Source organism: Calidris pugnax, unplaced genomic scaffold (genome assembly GCF_001431845.1).
Source record: "Calidris pugnax isolate Ruff unplaced genomic scaffold, ASM143184v1 scaffold81, whole genome shotgun sequence".
Lineage (NCBI taxonomy): Eukaryota > Metazoa > Chordata > Aves > Charadriiformes > Scolopacidae > Calidris > Calidris pugnax.
Window position 1 is genome coordinate 11,195,811 of NW_015090880.1, and position 16,906 is coordinate 11,212,716.

The 16,906-nt window shown below is 44.9% G+C and overlaps 1 protein-coding gene across 1 annotated transcript in view; it reads right to left on the reverse strand.

Moving 5' to 3' along the window:
* Positions 1–660: 660 nt before the first annotated feature.
* Positions 661–16,906, reverse strand: part of SETD5 (SET domain containing 5) — a 41,655-nt gene continuing 25,409 nt past the window's right edge. Inside the window, exons 16-23 of the mRNA XM_014946803.1 lie at positions 16,119–16,248; positions 14,673–14,926; positions 12,725–12,781; positions 10,773–11,240; positions 8,695–8,981; positions 5,592–5,725; positions 1,747–1,820; positions 661–1,558 (exon numbers count right to left, since the gene is read on the reverse strand). Of these exons, the coding sequence (XP_014802289.1) occupies positions 953–1,558; positions 1,747–1,820; positions 5,592–5,725; positions 8,695–8,981; positions 10,773–11,240; positions 12,725–12,781; positions 14,673–14,926; positions 16,119–16,248 (2,010 nt within the window). The 3' untranslated portion in view covers positions 661–952. The remainder of the gene's footprint in view (positions 1,559–1,746; positions 1,821–5,591; positions 5,726–8,694; positions 8,982–10,772; positions 11,241–12,724; positions 12,782–14,672; positions 14,927–16,118; positions 16,249–16,906) is intronic.

Sequence of the window (16,906 nt, forward strand, 5' to 3'; positions counted from 1 at the left end):
GGTGTGTCTGTGCACCGTTGGCCGGAGATCCCCCCCCGTCGGCGCGGTGGCCCGTGGCAGCACCGCCCCAGCAGCGCTCCCGCTCACAGACCCACAGTGCACCCCCAGACCCTTCGCAGCGACGGGCGCACACCCTCCGACCCCCCCACACCCCCGGGGACAGTTCACATTTGCCCAGACTCCTGTCATCCTGGAAAAAGCTCCGACGGCGGCAGCCGTGACCCGGGCCCAAAGGCAGCCGCGTGCGCTCGTCTGCTTGTGACTGGAATGATCGTAACGGATTAAAGCCCTCCCCAGAACGCACTGAGAACCTGACCTATAAAGAGAGCTTTGGGATTGGAGTTCACCTTCCCCCAATGTTTTCTTTAAACTGCTTTCGTATTCAAAAAGCTGTCCGTACTGCATGAGTGACTATGGCCATGGGCACGGACAAGAGACAGAGGCTGCACCACAGTCATTGCACTTGAACCATTTGCTTTTTTTTTTTTTTTTCCTTTTTTTTTTTCCCTTTTTTTTTTGTGTGTTTTTTTTTTTTTTTTTACACAGTTCCTGTGAAGACACCTCTTGAACAAGCAAAAAGGTGTAAGTCATTTTAATTGGAGGACTTGTATGAGTAGTGATTACTTTTTGGCATTGAAATATGAGCCTAACTTACCTAGATTTTTTTTTTTTCCTCTTTTTTTTGTGTGGTTTTTTCTTTTTTTTTCTGCAATGTACCCACGCGTCAGGGAACAGCTTTGCTACAGTCTCTGCCTCAGAGAAATCTGCGTTCTCCTACAAGGCCAGAGGCCAATACTGCTCACAAATCTCACCCGTGCATTTCGGACCTCAGCCTCTGACCCCCTGGCACCCCGGCATCGGGTGCGAGCTCCCAACACTGGCCCAGGCGCCACTTCCAGAGGTGACTGGAAGGAGCTATGGGCAGTTTTGTCCTCCCGGAGTCCAGACAGCCCTAGGAAAGTCCTGTTTGAGTCTTTACTCCAGAACCTTGAAGCTGCTGAAGTCTGTACTGATGGACGCTGCTGCTTCCCCCGCGGTGCTGATAGTGTTGTGCATTGGAAATCACTGCCCCCCGGGAGCCCTGGTAGAGCACAGACTGCCCAGAATTCGGTAGGCTGATAGTCCGCAAGTCTGACTGTAGTGACCTAGCACTTTGGGGAGCAGAGGCGGAGCCCGACGCGCCTGTGCAGGGCTGGGAGCCCGACTCGGAGGAGAGAGAGTCCACAGCCGTCTGCTGTGCTGGGCTGGCAGCAGCAGGGCAGCTCTTCTTCAGGAGGCTGCTGCTGCCGCTGCCAGAGTGCTGCTGCTGGCTGCTGTAATACCCCGAATTCCCCGCAAACAGGGCAGAGGAGTCTGTGGAGACCGAGTGGGCAGGGCTGGAGTAAGAGGCGGAGGAGAGGGATGTTTCCGAGGAAGCGTGAGAGAGGCTGTGTGCTGTCCTCTGTGCTGCTGCTCGATAGCTGTATCCAGGAGACGGGGTAAGGTGTCCTCTGTAGGGGGAGGAACTCTGCTGGAGAAGGGTCTGCGATTCTGCCTGGGGACTGTCAGACTGCAGGAGCTGAACGAGGCGGTGGGGAAAAAAAAAGAAGACATATCAGACTGACCTCCCCGTTTCCTACCTCCTCCTCATGCCAAAGGTGCTTACTGGAGCAGGATTGGGAAGAACTGGCAGCCAAACCCAGTTTCCCCCTAATCCTGCTAAAAGCTTTATTTCAGAATGGGCAGATAATACATGAAATAATTTACCTGGTAGCTGTATCGAGAAGGACTGTAAACTGCTGGTCCTTTGTGGGCTTCTGGAGTGTCTCCTTCTGCTGTGTCTGCAATGTACAGGTAAGTCGTTAGACCTCACCCTCTGGGCTGAGGCCACAGCACTTCCCTCTCTAACGACACTCCTGCACACACCCCAGCTGCCATGTTCTCCATCCAGCTATGAAGAGCAGCTTCTCTAGCCTCTTCTTCAGAAGCTGAAGAATCCTAGCACAAGGCAACTGAAAAACCTTAACAGGCATAAACCAGCCCTACACATTAGGAACTGCTGCTTCCCTTACCCCAGCTCTCCCTGGTTCAGCACAACACTCACCCCCTTGGCCCAGCCCGAGCGGCTGCACCGCACACACACAGCCTGCCTGCGCTCCCCTGGCTCCTCAGAACCATCCCAGAGGCAGAAGACAGTTTCTAAGGACTCATCAATTGTCCACTCAGCCGTGGTCACGGGATTGGCTGCACTTACAGCTGGGGAGATAAAACTGTCCCTCCTTAGATGGCTGTCAGCAGGATCCTGCTGCAGGTTTCCCTCCAAGGCAGACCCAGATGCTGCTGAAGATGGAGGTCCCATGCTGCCATGGCTGATGGCACCCCAGCTGCTGTTCTGGGGATCACGCTTTACAAGTCAACTGAGCTGCTCCAAGCAGAGTTACTCTTAGACCTCAGAAATGCCTATTTTTGAAACAGGCCAAGCTGATGAAAATGCTTTGAGGTTTGAAGGGCACCAGCAGCAAAGTACACGCTGATCCACCTTAGTTATGTGAGAGATCAAGAGGAATAAGCTTCTTATTGACAGAGCAAGCCTTTCTAGCACCTGTATCTTAAGAGGGTGGGTGAGCTTCTTGTCCTACCAAATAACTGAACCTGAACTGGGGTAAGCAAGAAGTACTTACTGTAAGTGACCCAGCCACTTTGCCACATGTGTTTTTCAGTTGCTACTACTGTAACCATGGGGTTCAGCTGGCAATCACGCCTTCTTTAGAAGGAGTGAAACTGGTGGGACTAGAAGATTTCACATCAGAGTCATGTAGCAGTCTAATGAGACAGAGCTGTTCAGCTGCAGCATCTCAGGGATTCTCAGCAGGCATATTTGAAATGTCTCAGTGAAAGAGTGTTGGTATTAGTATCAAATTTATATGACAGATGTGTCTCAGTCATGAAACAGGACACGCTGTCTCAGCCTGCTCTGTACCTCTGCCAGACAGGTCTGGCTTTGCACCAGATGCACTGGCACGAGCACCAGTGTCAGCAGCGGCCATGGCTTTGCCGTGGTTGTCCTCTCTCTATGCTACATCACAGCTGCTGGGCTGAGCCAAACTGGAATCTGGATGGAGCTGTCTTGTCTGCTGTCGAGGCTCAGAAGCCTCCTTCCTCAGGGCACAGGACCTGCACAGAGACCGGAGCGTGAAGCTTCCAGCACGTGTCCTGTGCTACCTTCATTTTCTAAAATGAAATCTGATGCATCAAGTAGCTGTTTGCTGTCGGGGATGTTCCGAGTCATGCGCTGCAGAACAGCAAAACTTGGAAGTTTGGTGCATGCTTTGGTAAGCAGTCATGCCCAGAAGAGACCAACTGTTCAATCCAGGAGATGGTTGTGATTAACGGAAGTGGAGCATGAGAATCAGAAGAAATCTAAAGATTTGTGGAAGAAATTGCTTCTTAAAAGGCCAGGCACATCAGCAAGGGCTACACCACAATTTAACAGCAGTGCCTTCACAGAAAAAACCTTGACAAGTTAAAGACTATGGAAAGGCGCTAAATCACAAAGGGTAAATAAACTATAACCTTCCTGAATTTGTTTCATGTAAACTTGAAAGATAAAGTCAACATTTCCCTCCCCCATTTCTTAATACCCACAACAAGGAAGGATGGAAAGAAGGACTTCTTTTCTTGGCAGTACTGGCCTGTGTCAACCTAAAGCACACACGAAGTGACAGCTTTAACTGACAGCAGCTGCAATTCTCCCAAGTGTGGCATGCACACAAATTCCGTTTCATTGCTACATGACCCATCAACAAACCATCCACGTTTGGGGGTTTTTAGTTCCCCTCATATTGTTATCTGTCACAGCATCAAGTAAACATGTGTATATTCACAACTCCTACAGGTGATACCAGGGATGGCAGGAACTCAACCACTCACTTGTTTGACTAAGAAGCAGACCAGCAACTGGGGGAGAAGGTGGCTCGCAGAATCTAAACAAGCTACTGAAGAAATCACCAGAATATGCAAAGTAAGGAAAAAAAATATTGCTGTGCTAGGATGAAACAGACAAAATGACTTTTGTCAGCTACAGCATTAAGTATCCACATCCTGGAGTGGAATAGGTTTTATGTAGCAAGGAAGAAGAATGGATCAAAGTAGATGAAAGTCTGACTCCAGCCCAACTCTTGGGTGAGACTGAAAAGCCAAAGCTGCACAGATTACAGTGGGCAAAAGACCTGTTGCAAGTCTGGATTTTATTACCCTTCTAAAAAATAACCACTGAGAAAGCCACTTCCACCAGTATGAGAGACAGGAAACAGGGTCCCAGCGGGGTCCAATGAAACCAGTGAAATTTTTGATAGGGTAAAGCATTCCCTCTCTAGACTATGTGAAGAAAAGGCATTGAAAAGAGATGTGCTTAGGTGCACAAAGATAGCAAAACCCCAGATGAGAGGCCAGTTCTCAGAAAGTGCTCCCGAATACTGCAACTGGGGAAAAAGTCTGATTTGGAGTGAAATAAATACCTACTCACCCTAAAATGCTCAGAAATGAGATACCCCAAAGGCAGAAGTTGCTGCTGAGTTACCCAAAGAGCACTCTGTGGTAGCCTGGGTTAGAGGCTCCAGTCTTTCCATGTCTGAAATACCACACAACTTGGTTCTGGCTTCCAGAGAGGTTCAGCTCCCTACCATCATCAAGCTGTAACCATGTCAGTCACAAGATGCTAACAACAGTTCTCAGCTGCGAGGAAGCACAGACTGATGGTGTCACACAGACTAAGTTATTTAAGCACCATGATCCATTGCTGTAAGTCTCAAGTGTGATCAGGGTTCCTATCGGCTTGGGAAAAAACAACCATGTTCAACAGACTACAAAATAAATAAAAGGAAAATAACTCCATTTCACAGCTGAGAAATTAGACAATGATGAAGTGATCTGGCCGTCTCACAGAAAGCCACATCTCACCTTTAGACCACAGATAAATAAGAGGGGTATAATTTGAGCTCAGGTTACGAATCCTCACTGACCCGGCGTGCTGCCTGGCGAGGACAACACTTTATTCAGAGAAGAAAGGAACTTCAACACAGAACTGAATTCATCTCAGCAAGGAGGTACATTTCACAAAAATGACAAATATCATAACTCAAGGAATCAAGTAACTTCAAAAAGAGCTGAAGTAAGGCTTGGAAGCTAAATTAGCTCTTAGCACTGCCTAAAGCCTATACCTGCATTTTAGTGTGATAACACATTTATCTGGATGTTCAGCCAACTAGAATTATTAAATTATAGCACTTTCATCCCCAGTACATAGGAGCAATTGAGGCAATACTGCTTAACCCCCTGTCCAAGGACAAAGAAGCTGTCCCTGCCAGAGCCGAGACGCAGGTGGTCTTGAATCCAAATCCTGGAGAAACCTGGAGGTCTTTCAGCTCTAACAGAAGAGGGATATAGGCTCAGGCAATATCTAAATACCAATGAAGCATGGTTTGCAGAAGGCTCTTATAAGGCATTGATAATGTTAAAGATGAAGGTACAACTAACTTCACAGACAAGTTTGCAAAGTTATCTGAGTGCATCATTTCCCACCAACCAAGTGTTCAGAAGTTCAGTTTTCCTACCTGCATCTCTCTCAACAGCGTTGTCACAGGTAGGTGAGGACTCGTTTCTCTGGGACACCTTTGCACCACTTCGCAGCACCTTCTCAAGCATGCCCCGGCCCTCCCGAAGCCTCTCCACCGACGTCGGGACCATCCTGCAACACAAACCCAGTAACCAGCTGAGGATTGCTCGTACACAGCCGAGAGCAACGTGACCAACGCACAAGGGGGCTGTGGGGTCCTTGGTATAATCACAGGACAGGTCTTGTTTCTGCTTAAATTCACTGGTATGACATTAGCGCAAATCAAACCCCTACCACAAAAGGGAGGGTTCAGAGACCACCAGCTCTTTAGACAGATGAGGAATAAACTTCTGAACTGCTTTTGCAATGTGAATAGCCTGCCGTGGGATTTTAGACTGCCAGTCACCAGTTGCCATGATAGCACTGACCTCAGAAATACAAAATCTTTACTCTTATCAAAAACATGGTATCAACATCCAGTAGATCACCTGATTACAGGACATCCTCTCCCAGAAATATTGTTTTGACATTCAACAGCATTTTGAAAATCCTAGTATTGTTTTAAACTTAAATGCAGTTATTTTGCATTGCATATCTTGGCAAACTAAAAAGCAGCAAACCCAATACCTTCATGATAGTACAGTGTCACGATAGTACAGTCAGATAATGCAATGTTCCCGGAGCAGAGTTACCTTGGCCATTTTACCCATTAATGCTACTTTGTCCCATTTATTTTGCAATGTGAAAACTCTCTGCTCAAGATTGGTGCTAGATCTTGCTCCATTATATATCACGAGTGTCTAGTATGAGGGTGAAAAACAGGTGAAGTGGCTTTCCTAAAGCCAACGTGTAGAAGAAAAACAGCCACAGAAACCCCAGCCCCCTGGGTCAATATTCAAACGACCACGCACAGGACCATCCAAATCTCTTTAGAAATAGGAGTTTTAACCTAGAAGATAGTAGCACTTTGACCAGGGATTCACAATGCCTTTACCCTGGACACTGAAGAACACGCGCCTTAAAAATGTCTGAATTTAAATATTTAGTATAATATTAAATGCACTGCATAGCACGTAAGTATGCAGCTTAACACCGCATTAACAGATTTCTGTATTTATTTTTTTCTTTTTAAATATATATTAAAAACTGTGCTTTACATTAGCTGGCCTTTTTCTATTTATTTATTTTTTTAAATAAATACCCCAGACATTGAAGTTCACCCCTCAATGAAGGGAGAAGGGGCCAGAGTTCACACCTCATGGAGGTGAACGGGGTGAGGGGGTGAATTCACACCTTCGATGCTGCTATTGTTTTTCTGGAGACAGTTTTCTGCAAGGCTGGGTTTACTGGGCAGCAGCACATCTGTTTACATTGTGATGGCTGTATCTTGGCAACTGAAAGAGACAGAAACTTATTTTTTTTTTTAATGAAATCTATTGGCAAATATTGTAGAATTCAGCAAAAACCTGGACAACTCTAAAAATTAAGGCACGTAATTTTAGTTCCCACCATTTTCTTCTGTCCCTAATATTATATTATGGTGAATGTCTGGAAATGCAAGCACTCAGAGTTAAAGATGAAATTGGGTCACAACTTTAACTCAGTACCATGCAGTTTCTAAATTATTTTTTTAATGTAGGTGACTGTACATTTGATAGCCTTGCCCATTAAAACACAGAACGAGAATTTAAAAGGCAGTAAATCTGCTTAATCCCATTTCAAAACATACCAGCATGGTTTCGACTTTATATCCAGTGTCCCATAACGGTATGATCTTTATTCCCACACAATACTTACTCATGAAACTGCTTGAGAATTTGGAGCCAGAGCTCCTGCTGAGGAGCAGCAGATGAAGCTCACAGAATACAAAAACATGGTACTAGAGCAAGGCTCTGCCACACCAACACCTCACCCCAAACTATTTTTTTTTTTTTCATTCATTTAGGTTGTTCTTTCACCCTTTTGCAGGCAGAAGGAAGTGGCATGGGATATCAACACTTGCACAGAATAATATTTGGTTATAAAATAATGATTATAAACTAATCAGCTGACTGCTCAGCTGTGGCCAGTCCCAATACCTGGCAGAAAGTCCCCTAGCAGACAGAGTACCACAGAGGTACAAGACAAAGTACTTCTATTAACCTCTGCTTGAAAAGTGATGGAGAAGGGAAGGAAATGGATCTTATTACTCCTGCAAATTCACACAAACCAGTATTTCTCAAGCCCTTTCAACACAGACTTCACAATTTCACTGCCTTCAGCATTGCTTAGCGTCTCTTCCCTTGCCATGCCCCTGCCGTTACACGAGCAGTGACACAGCTGTGTACGTGGAGAAGCAGCATTAGGAAAGGGACACCTCCTTGCCTGCAGTGTGCACACAAAGCAGCAGAGCCAGTGCACTACACAGCTCCAACCAGAAAACTCAACCATCGCTTCATTGACACTGTAATACAACACTCCTTATTTCAGTGCTGTGGTACTTAATTTTTTGGACCAGATGTTACTATCAGGTTAAAAGTTTTGGAAGAACAGCCTTTCACCTTATCAAACCTTCCCATTGCAACACGATAAAGGTGGGTTTTTCCATGCCTTTGGCAAGCCACTGGCTGCAGTCTGGTAACTGCTCTTCAAGCTATACATGCAAGGCATTAGGAAAGCTGGAGTTCTTTCACTGTCCCTGCTTCTCAAATGCAAAATTGCAGAGGGCTCTGTTCGCTTTCCTTCTGAATTGGAGTTGACTTTGTACCACACGTGTCCAAACAGAGTGGAGGTTCAGTGAGAAAACACCTGGATTAAACTCTCATCACAAGAGTAAGACCTTCAAACCTGAGACCTTAAAAGGAAAGTGGTGGAAGAGAGAGACAACTGTTTAACTTCGTATCTTTCATGACAGATTTTTGATATCTAAACCAAGAACTAAAGGGCAGGCTGAGAAGGCTGCTGGTATCCTTCATGGTTGTTCAGCAATTATGAAAGAGAACAATGCCAAGAGACCCGACAAAATCCATCCAACTGCACTTATTGTTATGGAAATGCCCCCTAGAGAGTTTGGTCCTTCTCTGTGGAGCAATCTCAGGCTTGCTTGGAAGGATAACACTCACCACCTACTGCTGATGTTCTCCTGGGATTTGCTGAGCGATGTTGAGGAACTAGCCCCCCTGGAGTCTGGTGGGCTGATGTCCTCTACGTGAGGCAGGGAGGAATGAGAAGGGGAGAAGCCACTCTGTGGGGAGGACGGGGTTCGTACTACGGAGCCCGGCAGGCTGTTGCCATCTGTGTCAGTCCCAGAACTACTGCTGCCCTGCCGGGTAGGAGTCCCTGTACATCGCACCGAATCGCCTCCCTCCTTGGCTTCTTGTTTCCGCTTGCGGTACTCCAGGAGAGATACCTGGGAGAGAAAAATACAGCCATGAGTCAGGGAATGCAGGGGACTAGGACAGGGGGAGGAATGTGCCCACACGCCATTTTTAAAATCCATTTTTCTGGGTTTGCAGGTAAAACTTTAAAAGCTATACTGGTATTATAAAATCTTCCTGAATCTGCAGCACTCTAGAAAAAGAGCTAAGTGAATGTGGATCATTCACCGACTGCCACAGTCACCCACATTTTACTCTTTATGACCAATACTACAGTGGAAATATCCAGCTAGTTTGCTTCTTTAGCAACCTGGAATTCCACATTACTTCAGTATATGCTTACATATATATTCAAGCATCAAGCCACTATATCCTCCTCTCAACACCCTTCACTTGCTCTCTCTGGCTTGTGACCTTATATAAAATGTGTATCAGTATCTGTTCATCTCAAAACCAGAGAATAAGAGCCTCCTTCACAGAACTGGTATCTTCAGAGAGTCCTGTTCACCTGTACCACATTGTTCAGCCACATTAATGCTAAAAACTTGATAAAGTCTTGCACAGAATTTTTACCTGCTTAGAGCAAGTTCCTGCTATGGTGGTTCAGCAGCCAGTATTGCAACCTTCCAGCACTATCGCCAAAATAAATTACTTTTAGCAAAGGTATAATGTATTTTGTGCAAAGCAGTCTCGGATTTGTCAAAGGCACACAGGAAAAGGTACCTGATAATGCAGTCTTGTAACACAGGGACAGCAGAAAAAGTATTTCCAGCTGAGCACTTACCTTTCACTGCACCTTCCCTTAAGAGCTATTATGAGGCACAGACCCCATAAAATACTTGCAGAAAGCAGTTCTGCTGAAGAACTCATCAACTATAATTCAATGCCTGTACAGGCAGCTTTGAACAGGGCATTTCCAAAAGTAACTCAACATATGAAGGTTTTAAGTGTAACTTTAAAAGAAAACCAAAGGAAAAAAATCAATTCAAATGGAATTCAAAAATTCCATTCCATAGATTGAATGGAAATCAGATATTCCACCCAGCTGGACACTTACACAAGTGATCTGAGCTACCACACTTGCAGTAAAAAAAAAAAAAAGAGATTCAAGCACAGGAAAAGGCACTGAGACACATCTACACCAGTGTGTATTTGTCCCATGAGTACCCAGTTTTATGACAGCAACCTCGATTTGTCATTTTCACTCAGTTTTAGTCCCATGTTGGTCACTGGCCTGCTATTAGAAACCAATACACGTTTGCTTTCTATAAACAATATTCCTGTGCTTTTAGTTTCAAAGAGCAAAAATTTAAGTAAAAACCTTCACCGACTTTTCTTGCAACGTTACTGTATTTCCACATTAATGGAAATGTTCTAATACCTTGTAATAAACAGCCTGTATTTTCTTTTGAAACTTTAGACCTTCTTTCCTAGTAAGGACCCCTTTCATCCTGGTAAATAACACCTCCACCAACTAGTACAGTTGCACCATGTTAGTGCTCTGGGTCTTGTCTCAGTTTAACAACTGTTTATGAAAGCTGGGAGCATCATGCTCTCCATTCTGTGCTTCCAGAAGAGGTTTTTTTCATTGTGGTCTTTTGCATCCACCTCTCACATCAAAATCTTGCCTAAAGGGTAGCGCTCTCTTTTAATCGCTTTAAGACTGTTTTCATCCAGGCACTGGATGCCTCTATTACTTGCCCAACCTACATTTTAGTTGTACCCTGCTCTCTTTGTCCTCCCTGTAAGTCTTTCGCATGGTGCTGACCACTCCTGCTCAGGTTCCTGCAATCTTAAAGAGTTTCTTTTACAAGAATACTTGCCTTCTTCCTTTGTGGTGGATTCTGGGGAGTAGATCTGACGCCTTCACAAGCCCTTTCGCTGCAGGGAGACATGGATCCATGCACTGTCTCTTTAAGCAGCCCTGACTCGTGTCTGCTGAAATATCCTTCGGCAGGAGAGCTGCAGCATCCTGCTTCCGAATTCATTGGCTTCCTCTCTCCCAAAGGAGCAGATCCCCGCAACAACCCATCTACACGTGGCATAGCGTTCAATGGGGAGAAGGCATACATTAAATTAAACTCTGTCCGAAAAGCCTGATCAGAGCTTCGTAGCAGCGTCTGCGCTTCCCCACTTTTCCCTGGGAAGTTCATCTCTGAAGTAGAGTTTATGGAGGGTTGTGGAGTCAGATCAGAGGATCCAAAGCTGAGCAGCGATGGCCGTTCTGGGCAGGTGTTTGCACCGGAATCCAGGTACCCACCCTTCAAATCTAGGTCGGATCGGAGGCAGAGCTGGAAAATCCAAGATGGGTACAGGAGAGGGGTGGGAAGTCAGGAAAAGGGTCAGGCAAAGGTGGGGATAGAAACTTAGTCAGAAAGTACTCTGTACAATGCTAGCTTACTGGTTCCCAGTTCCTTTCTGATCACCCCTCTGGTCCTATCCCGCACTGTTCTGCTCATTCTGCAGGGGAGCACTGAGACTAACTGATAACCAGTTTAGCTGCCCAGTACGAGACGCCCTTTCCCCTTTAGCAGTTTTACTGCAGCAGGAGGACAAAGCTCAGCACTATCCCCAGGCAGTTAATGAAGAAACCCCAGCATTTTCAATGGCCTCTTATGTCCTCAAAGTTGATGTTAACACATAGTACTAGCTAGGTTCATTATGGGGAGAGAACACAAAAGATCTTCTGTCCATTTGCTGTTTTATTAGCCAAGTTCTTGACCGTCCCAAGTCAGCCACTACTAACTTCCTAACAATGAAACGCCCAGGATCTCCAAGCCATTTGTTTTCACTTATTGTGAGCTTTGAAAATCTCTAACAATAGTACATTCATTTAATTTATACTGCATTTCTACATTTTACATTCTCTAACAAAACCATAATGGCATCATCTTTGCGCTGTCACCCTTTCTGGAACACTAGGCACTGACACAATGGTATATCCATTTATCTACTTTAAGTGCCAAAAAACCTCCAGGGCAACGGAACAATCATCTCCTTCACCATGTTAATATGTCAGGTTCTCAGACAATGAGCATAACTGACACGATTTCATCCTCTTTGCAGGACTATAGTGCTTAGGGAAAAACAGAGCAACACCAGGCACCAGCTCTGCCATACTGCTGCTGCTGCTGAGAATGTTCCCTCTGCTGTATTACAGCTCCAAGTAATCTCCCACATTGGACAGGAGTGTGTATTTTCTACTACAGAACAGCCTCTGAGCAAGATACTTCCACTCACATTTTACAACAGGCCAGTAACTAAACAAAGTAGTACTCTCTGGCCTCTCCTCAACATTTTAAGTTTGCAAGTGCACACGTGATAAATCGAGGCTGAAGAGCAGGTCAGGTGAACCACTGTGTCTTCGGAAGTCAAAACTCTCATGAATGCTTTCCCTTTTCTTCCACCATAGTCATTTTGCTGCTGCTGAATAAATACCACCCACCACTTATCTGCTGGGCTGGGGCTGAAGTTGATTATAGCATTTCCAGGGTCCCCAGAACTCTTGCCTTTACTTCAGTAGCTGAGACACACCAGATCTTCACTCTGCCCGTTTCCCGCTGGCGTCAACAAGTGAATAATAAATTCCAGTCTTCAATTTGTTTGCTCTCTTGTGATAACCCTGAAAACTCTCCTTAGCCTTACTGTGGCTGGGGCTCCACCCTTATTCCCACCTGCCTCTGCACTTCTCATCCCTTCTCTCCCACCTCAGATACACACACACACGCACACGCGCTCCCAGCCCCAAACGCAGTTGAGACAGCGCGATAACTACCTCGGGTGACATGGACTCAGGTCTGTGCGCAGGGGAACTCTCAGGGGAGGACACGTTCTAGAGGAGGGAAAAACACCTTGTTATTCATCTACTTAGAAAGTCAAGAATCTAAATAAAAATGAAATAAAAAACAAGCACAGAGGTTAGCAACGGCTATTCTAAACAAAGACTATCCCAGGAACTGGCCCTGCCCTGGATGGCAACTCTGTCAGTCAAGTGGTTTCTAAAGTTCTTGGAAGCACAGAGACAGGCCTGGGTTACTGTGCTTCACACTATAACCTAGTACACAAACCAGAGCACATCAATGTTAAGAAACATCTTATTCTTTGTATTTCTGATGCTGTCAGACACAGAGTTTGCACCATGAAATATACAGAAAGCCATTTATGGCATTGAGTATGACAAGGGAGAAATGGAAAACCTGATTTTGCCCAAACAAAAGGAAACTAAGATCCCTCAAACACTATAGTGAGCTTTCATAGACTTTATTCTAGAAAACATTCTGTTCTCTTCCTACAGCGCCACAGGACTGAGGCAAAAAGCTTTATACAGTGAGATGTATTTGCTCAAGTTAGAATTGATAACTAAATTAAACACACATGACACTAAAATAGAGATAGGAATAAGCTGCACTGAAAGAAATCTGAGTTTGAACAAAGAAGCCTATTGTCTACCAAGCTGTTAAGACTCTTTCTAAAGGAAAAAAAAAAATATGTGTAAAAGGGACAAGTATGTTATAGGCGCCCAGTGAAATCCAGGCTTCCCACGTCTTATGCATGGCAACAGAAATAACTAATGCTAAGGTGGGACTGGAAATCAGTGAGTAGACCGTGGAGGTCTGTAGCAACACTGCTCTGATCTGCCATCTCAACCACAGCGAAGGTAAGGATCGTTTCCAATCAAGCTCTGTGCCTGAAACAGTCTTTCATCTCTTTCTTCAATGCTCCACAACCTTCCCTGCTAACCTCTACAGATCTACCTCTCAGACAACTTACAAGAAAGGGCTCTCAAAGAAAATAATCAAAAGCACACTAAGCTAAAAATACCACAAAGGACTGTTTGCCCTGTTGCAAAACAGATGAGAGATGAGGGATTCCTGCAAAACAGCCCCTAGTACAGAGCAGTCTGTCACTGCACAATGTATTTTTTTTTTTAATGGTTTTAACTGGCAGAGCATGAGCAGCCGGCCTGAAGAGTTCCAGTTTTTAAATGAAAATATATAATACTAGAAAATAAAACTAAAACTGCAAACAGCATCATCCCTATTCACAGGCACAGAGCAGCAACACGCAGTGGAAGGTCCCAGCTGGATGGGTGCTGATAACTCTCCCACAGAGTTCAGAGAAAGGGAACCCACCTACACAGTCTCCAGACTTTTGCAAAAGGTTACTTTTAAGAAATCAAAGGTAGAAGGTATTTTCCTTCTACCCAGTCAAGGGAAAGGAAAACACAAAGAATATAGTGGAAGCTACGTAAGGTATTTCTGCCATGCTAGGTGTTACTGGAAGCTGTTTAGGGAAAGAGGAGCTGAGGATGTCAGACAGCCTCTGAGAAGCAGAGCACTGGCACACTCTTTGGAAGAGGCAAAGATTGGGAGCCACATTGGCACAGAGATCTGACAGGGAGAAGTTGACTAAAGAACACTGAAAAGCCTGCAAAATTTGGGAGCTTCTGTGGGGAGAAAAGGAGAGAAGAATTAGACTAATGTCACTGATAGCTATGAAGTGAGGGCAGGCTGGGCTGCAGCTAGGTTTGACATTTAATACAGCAGAAATTTGGCTAGAAGTGGAGCAGAGGAGAAAGGCAGCAGCACTTTTGATTCTGACACGATCATGCTGCTGAGGAATACAGCCACATGCTCAAAAAGGAAGGTGTCCCTAGTGCTAACTCTGCTGCAAATATTCCAGTTCTTCCTTTTCTTGCGTTCCCAGTCTCCGGTTGGATTTACCTCAAACTGTAGTGGAGTATTGCAGCGACTAGCAGCCAGAGAAGGAATTGGTGAGAACATCATGCCATAACCATTGCGACTCTCCTCCTCTCCTGGCAGTGATGAGCAGGGTGTAGCCAGCTGTGGGCTCACTGAACCAGGAACTGAAGGGATGGGAGGTGGAGGGGTGACAGGAGAGAGCGGCCTCAGCAACTTCTTAACATTCTGCTCCATCAAGTAGCGAGACTTCCATTTCTTCAGGGGACTCAGCAAGTCTGAAAAAACAAACTGAGCTGAGGACAGGGCTGCACCATTAACTGCATACAAATCACAAGCTGTCTCCTTCCCCCTACTCCCAGCCCAAATGGAGCCCCTCAGTCTCCAATACAACTATGAATGATTCCTAAAAACGAAGTACCTCTGAAGTACCTCTGAGATACTGATAAGAGGACAATACATAATTAGGAACATACAGTGACCAAAGAAAGGAAATATTTCAACTAGAAGAAAATAAGCACAAGAGGGAGCTAGGGGAAAGGGAGCCAGGAAGAGATAAACAGTAGAGGAGAGTGGAGAAGAGGGGTCAGAGGACATGTCACAGTCACCATCATGAACACACCACAGTTCAGTTTTCATTACCTGAGCCTAATAGTTTCCTATAGGCTACATCAATACAGTCTAAACACATTTCACTCCCACAAAGGATTAAAGCCTTTCCCTCAGGCCTACCCCTATTCAAAATAATATATTTTTTTCGATGCTCAGTTTAAAAAAAAAAAAAGTATTCAGTAAATTCTGCAGTTCAGTTGTTTGCTTCTTCAGGTCTTGCTCGGGGACGTGCATGTATTGGTTCTGGCACTCTGTTCATTTCTTATTCTCTAACTTTTCAATAATCAATTCTGTATTATCTCTGTGTTGTCTAGCTTCCTGTCTGTCGTCTTGGAAAACTGGTCCCTGACTGGGCAGATCTTCACTCTCTTTCTCTGTAGAAAGATTCAGACACAATATTTAACCATTCTGCTGCTTTACTCACAGATTTTAGCTTCTCCATCTTTGAGACTTAATCATTCGCTTATTACATACGTGCCTGTGAGACTTTGCTATATCTTCCTATAGTCAGCAGATATTTAGTTGTCCATCTAACAGCATCCTGCTGAAAAGAGATGATATTGTACTCTCTTTTTTTCCCTCTATTGGACAAATGATCACACGGCACTGAGGTTGATGATGCAAGATAAAGTGATTATCTTTTCACAGGAAAATACCGAAACTTTACACATGCTCAAGCTAGAATGGGTCTGCCAAAATTCGAATGAATGGCAAAGTAACATTCTCACCTGCCATAAAGCTGTGCCATCCAGCAGCAGGACAATTAAGATGTCATCCTATACAGCTGCCTTTGTTATTCAGCAGCTTCCCCAGTTTCACTCAAGCGCCCACGCTGCCCTGATGGTGCTGAGCACTTACCTGTGTCATCTTTGCAGATGCTGGAAGAACTGCTGTTCTCGTTACTTTGGTATAGACATTGGGTTCTGTTCTCTTGAGGAGCTGGTGAGGTCTGAGTCATCCCCTCTTCCAGGGCTTGTTTGATCCAGCGCTGAAACAGAACGAGACTACATAAACGTGCAACCCCTCTGGTATTTTCCATGTAATCTTGCAGGATGCACTCAAACTCCTACACTTCTGTGCAGCGGGGCAGACTGCTCAGAACACTGATATTACCTCCTCCGTGTGCGCTCAGACAGGAACCCATTAGAACACAGCTGTTAGCACTGAGTCTAACACCTACTGTGATGGGGCTGACTATGTGCTCTTGGTAAGATGTACTCTGGGGATCAGCAGTCTTCAGCAATAACACAAAGATAAGTAAAAAGCAAATTACAAATTAATAAAATCCCAAAATCTGGCAGCAAAAAAATATTAAAACCAAACTTAATTAAAAGAAAAGGGAGATAAATATGATTAACTAGCTCAAAATCCTGATTTTTGCAAAAAAGCCATTTCCTGCCCAGGACACTAACACATTGTCCCCCTGCTCCACTAAGGCATATTAGAGCTTAACATTGATTCTGCTCTAACAATTGCAACAGAGAAATGGCTGAATTTAATCACATAACAATTCTTCCAGGACCGTGCTTGCTGCCAGAGACAAAGAGCAAAAACAAAAATGATCTGACAAAACGCAAGCAGCAGTTTTCAAGGGGGTTAAAACAAGAAGAGTATAATAAAGGCAAATCTTTTCTTCAGCTACTAAT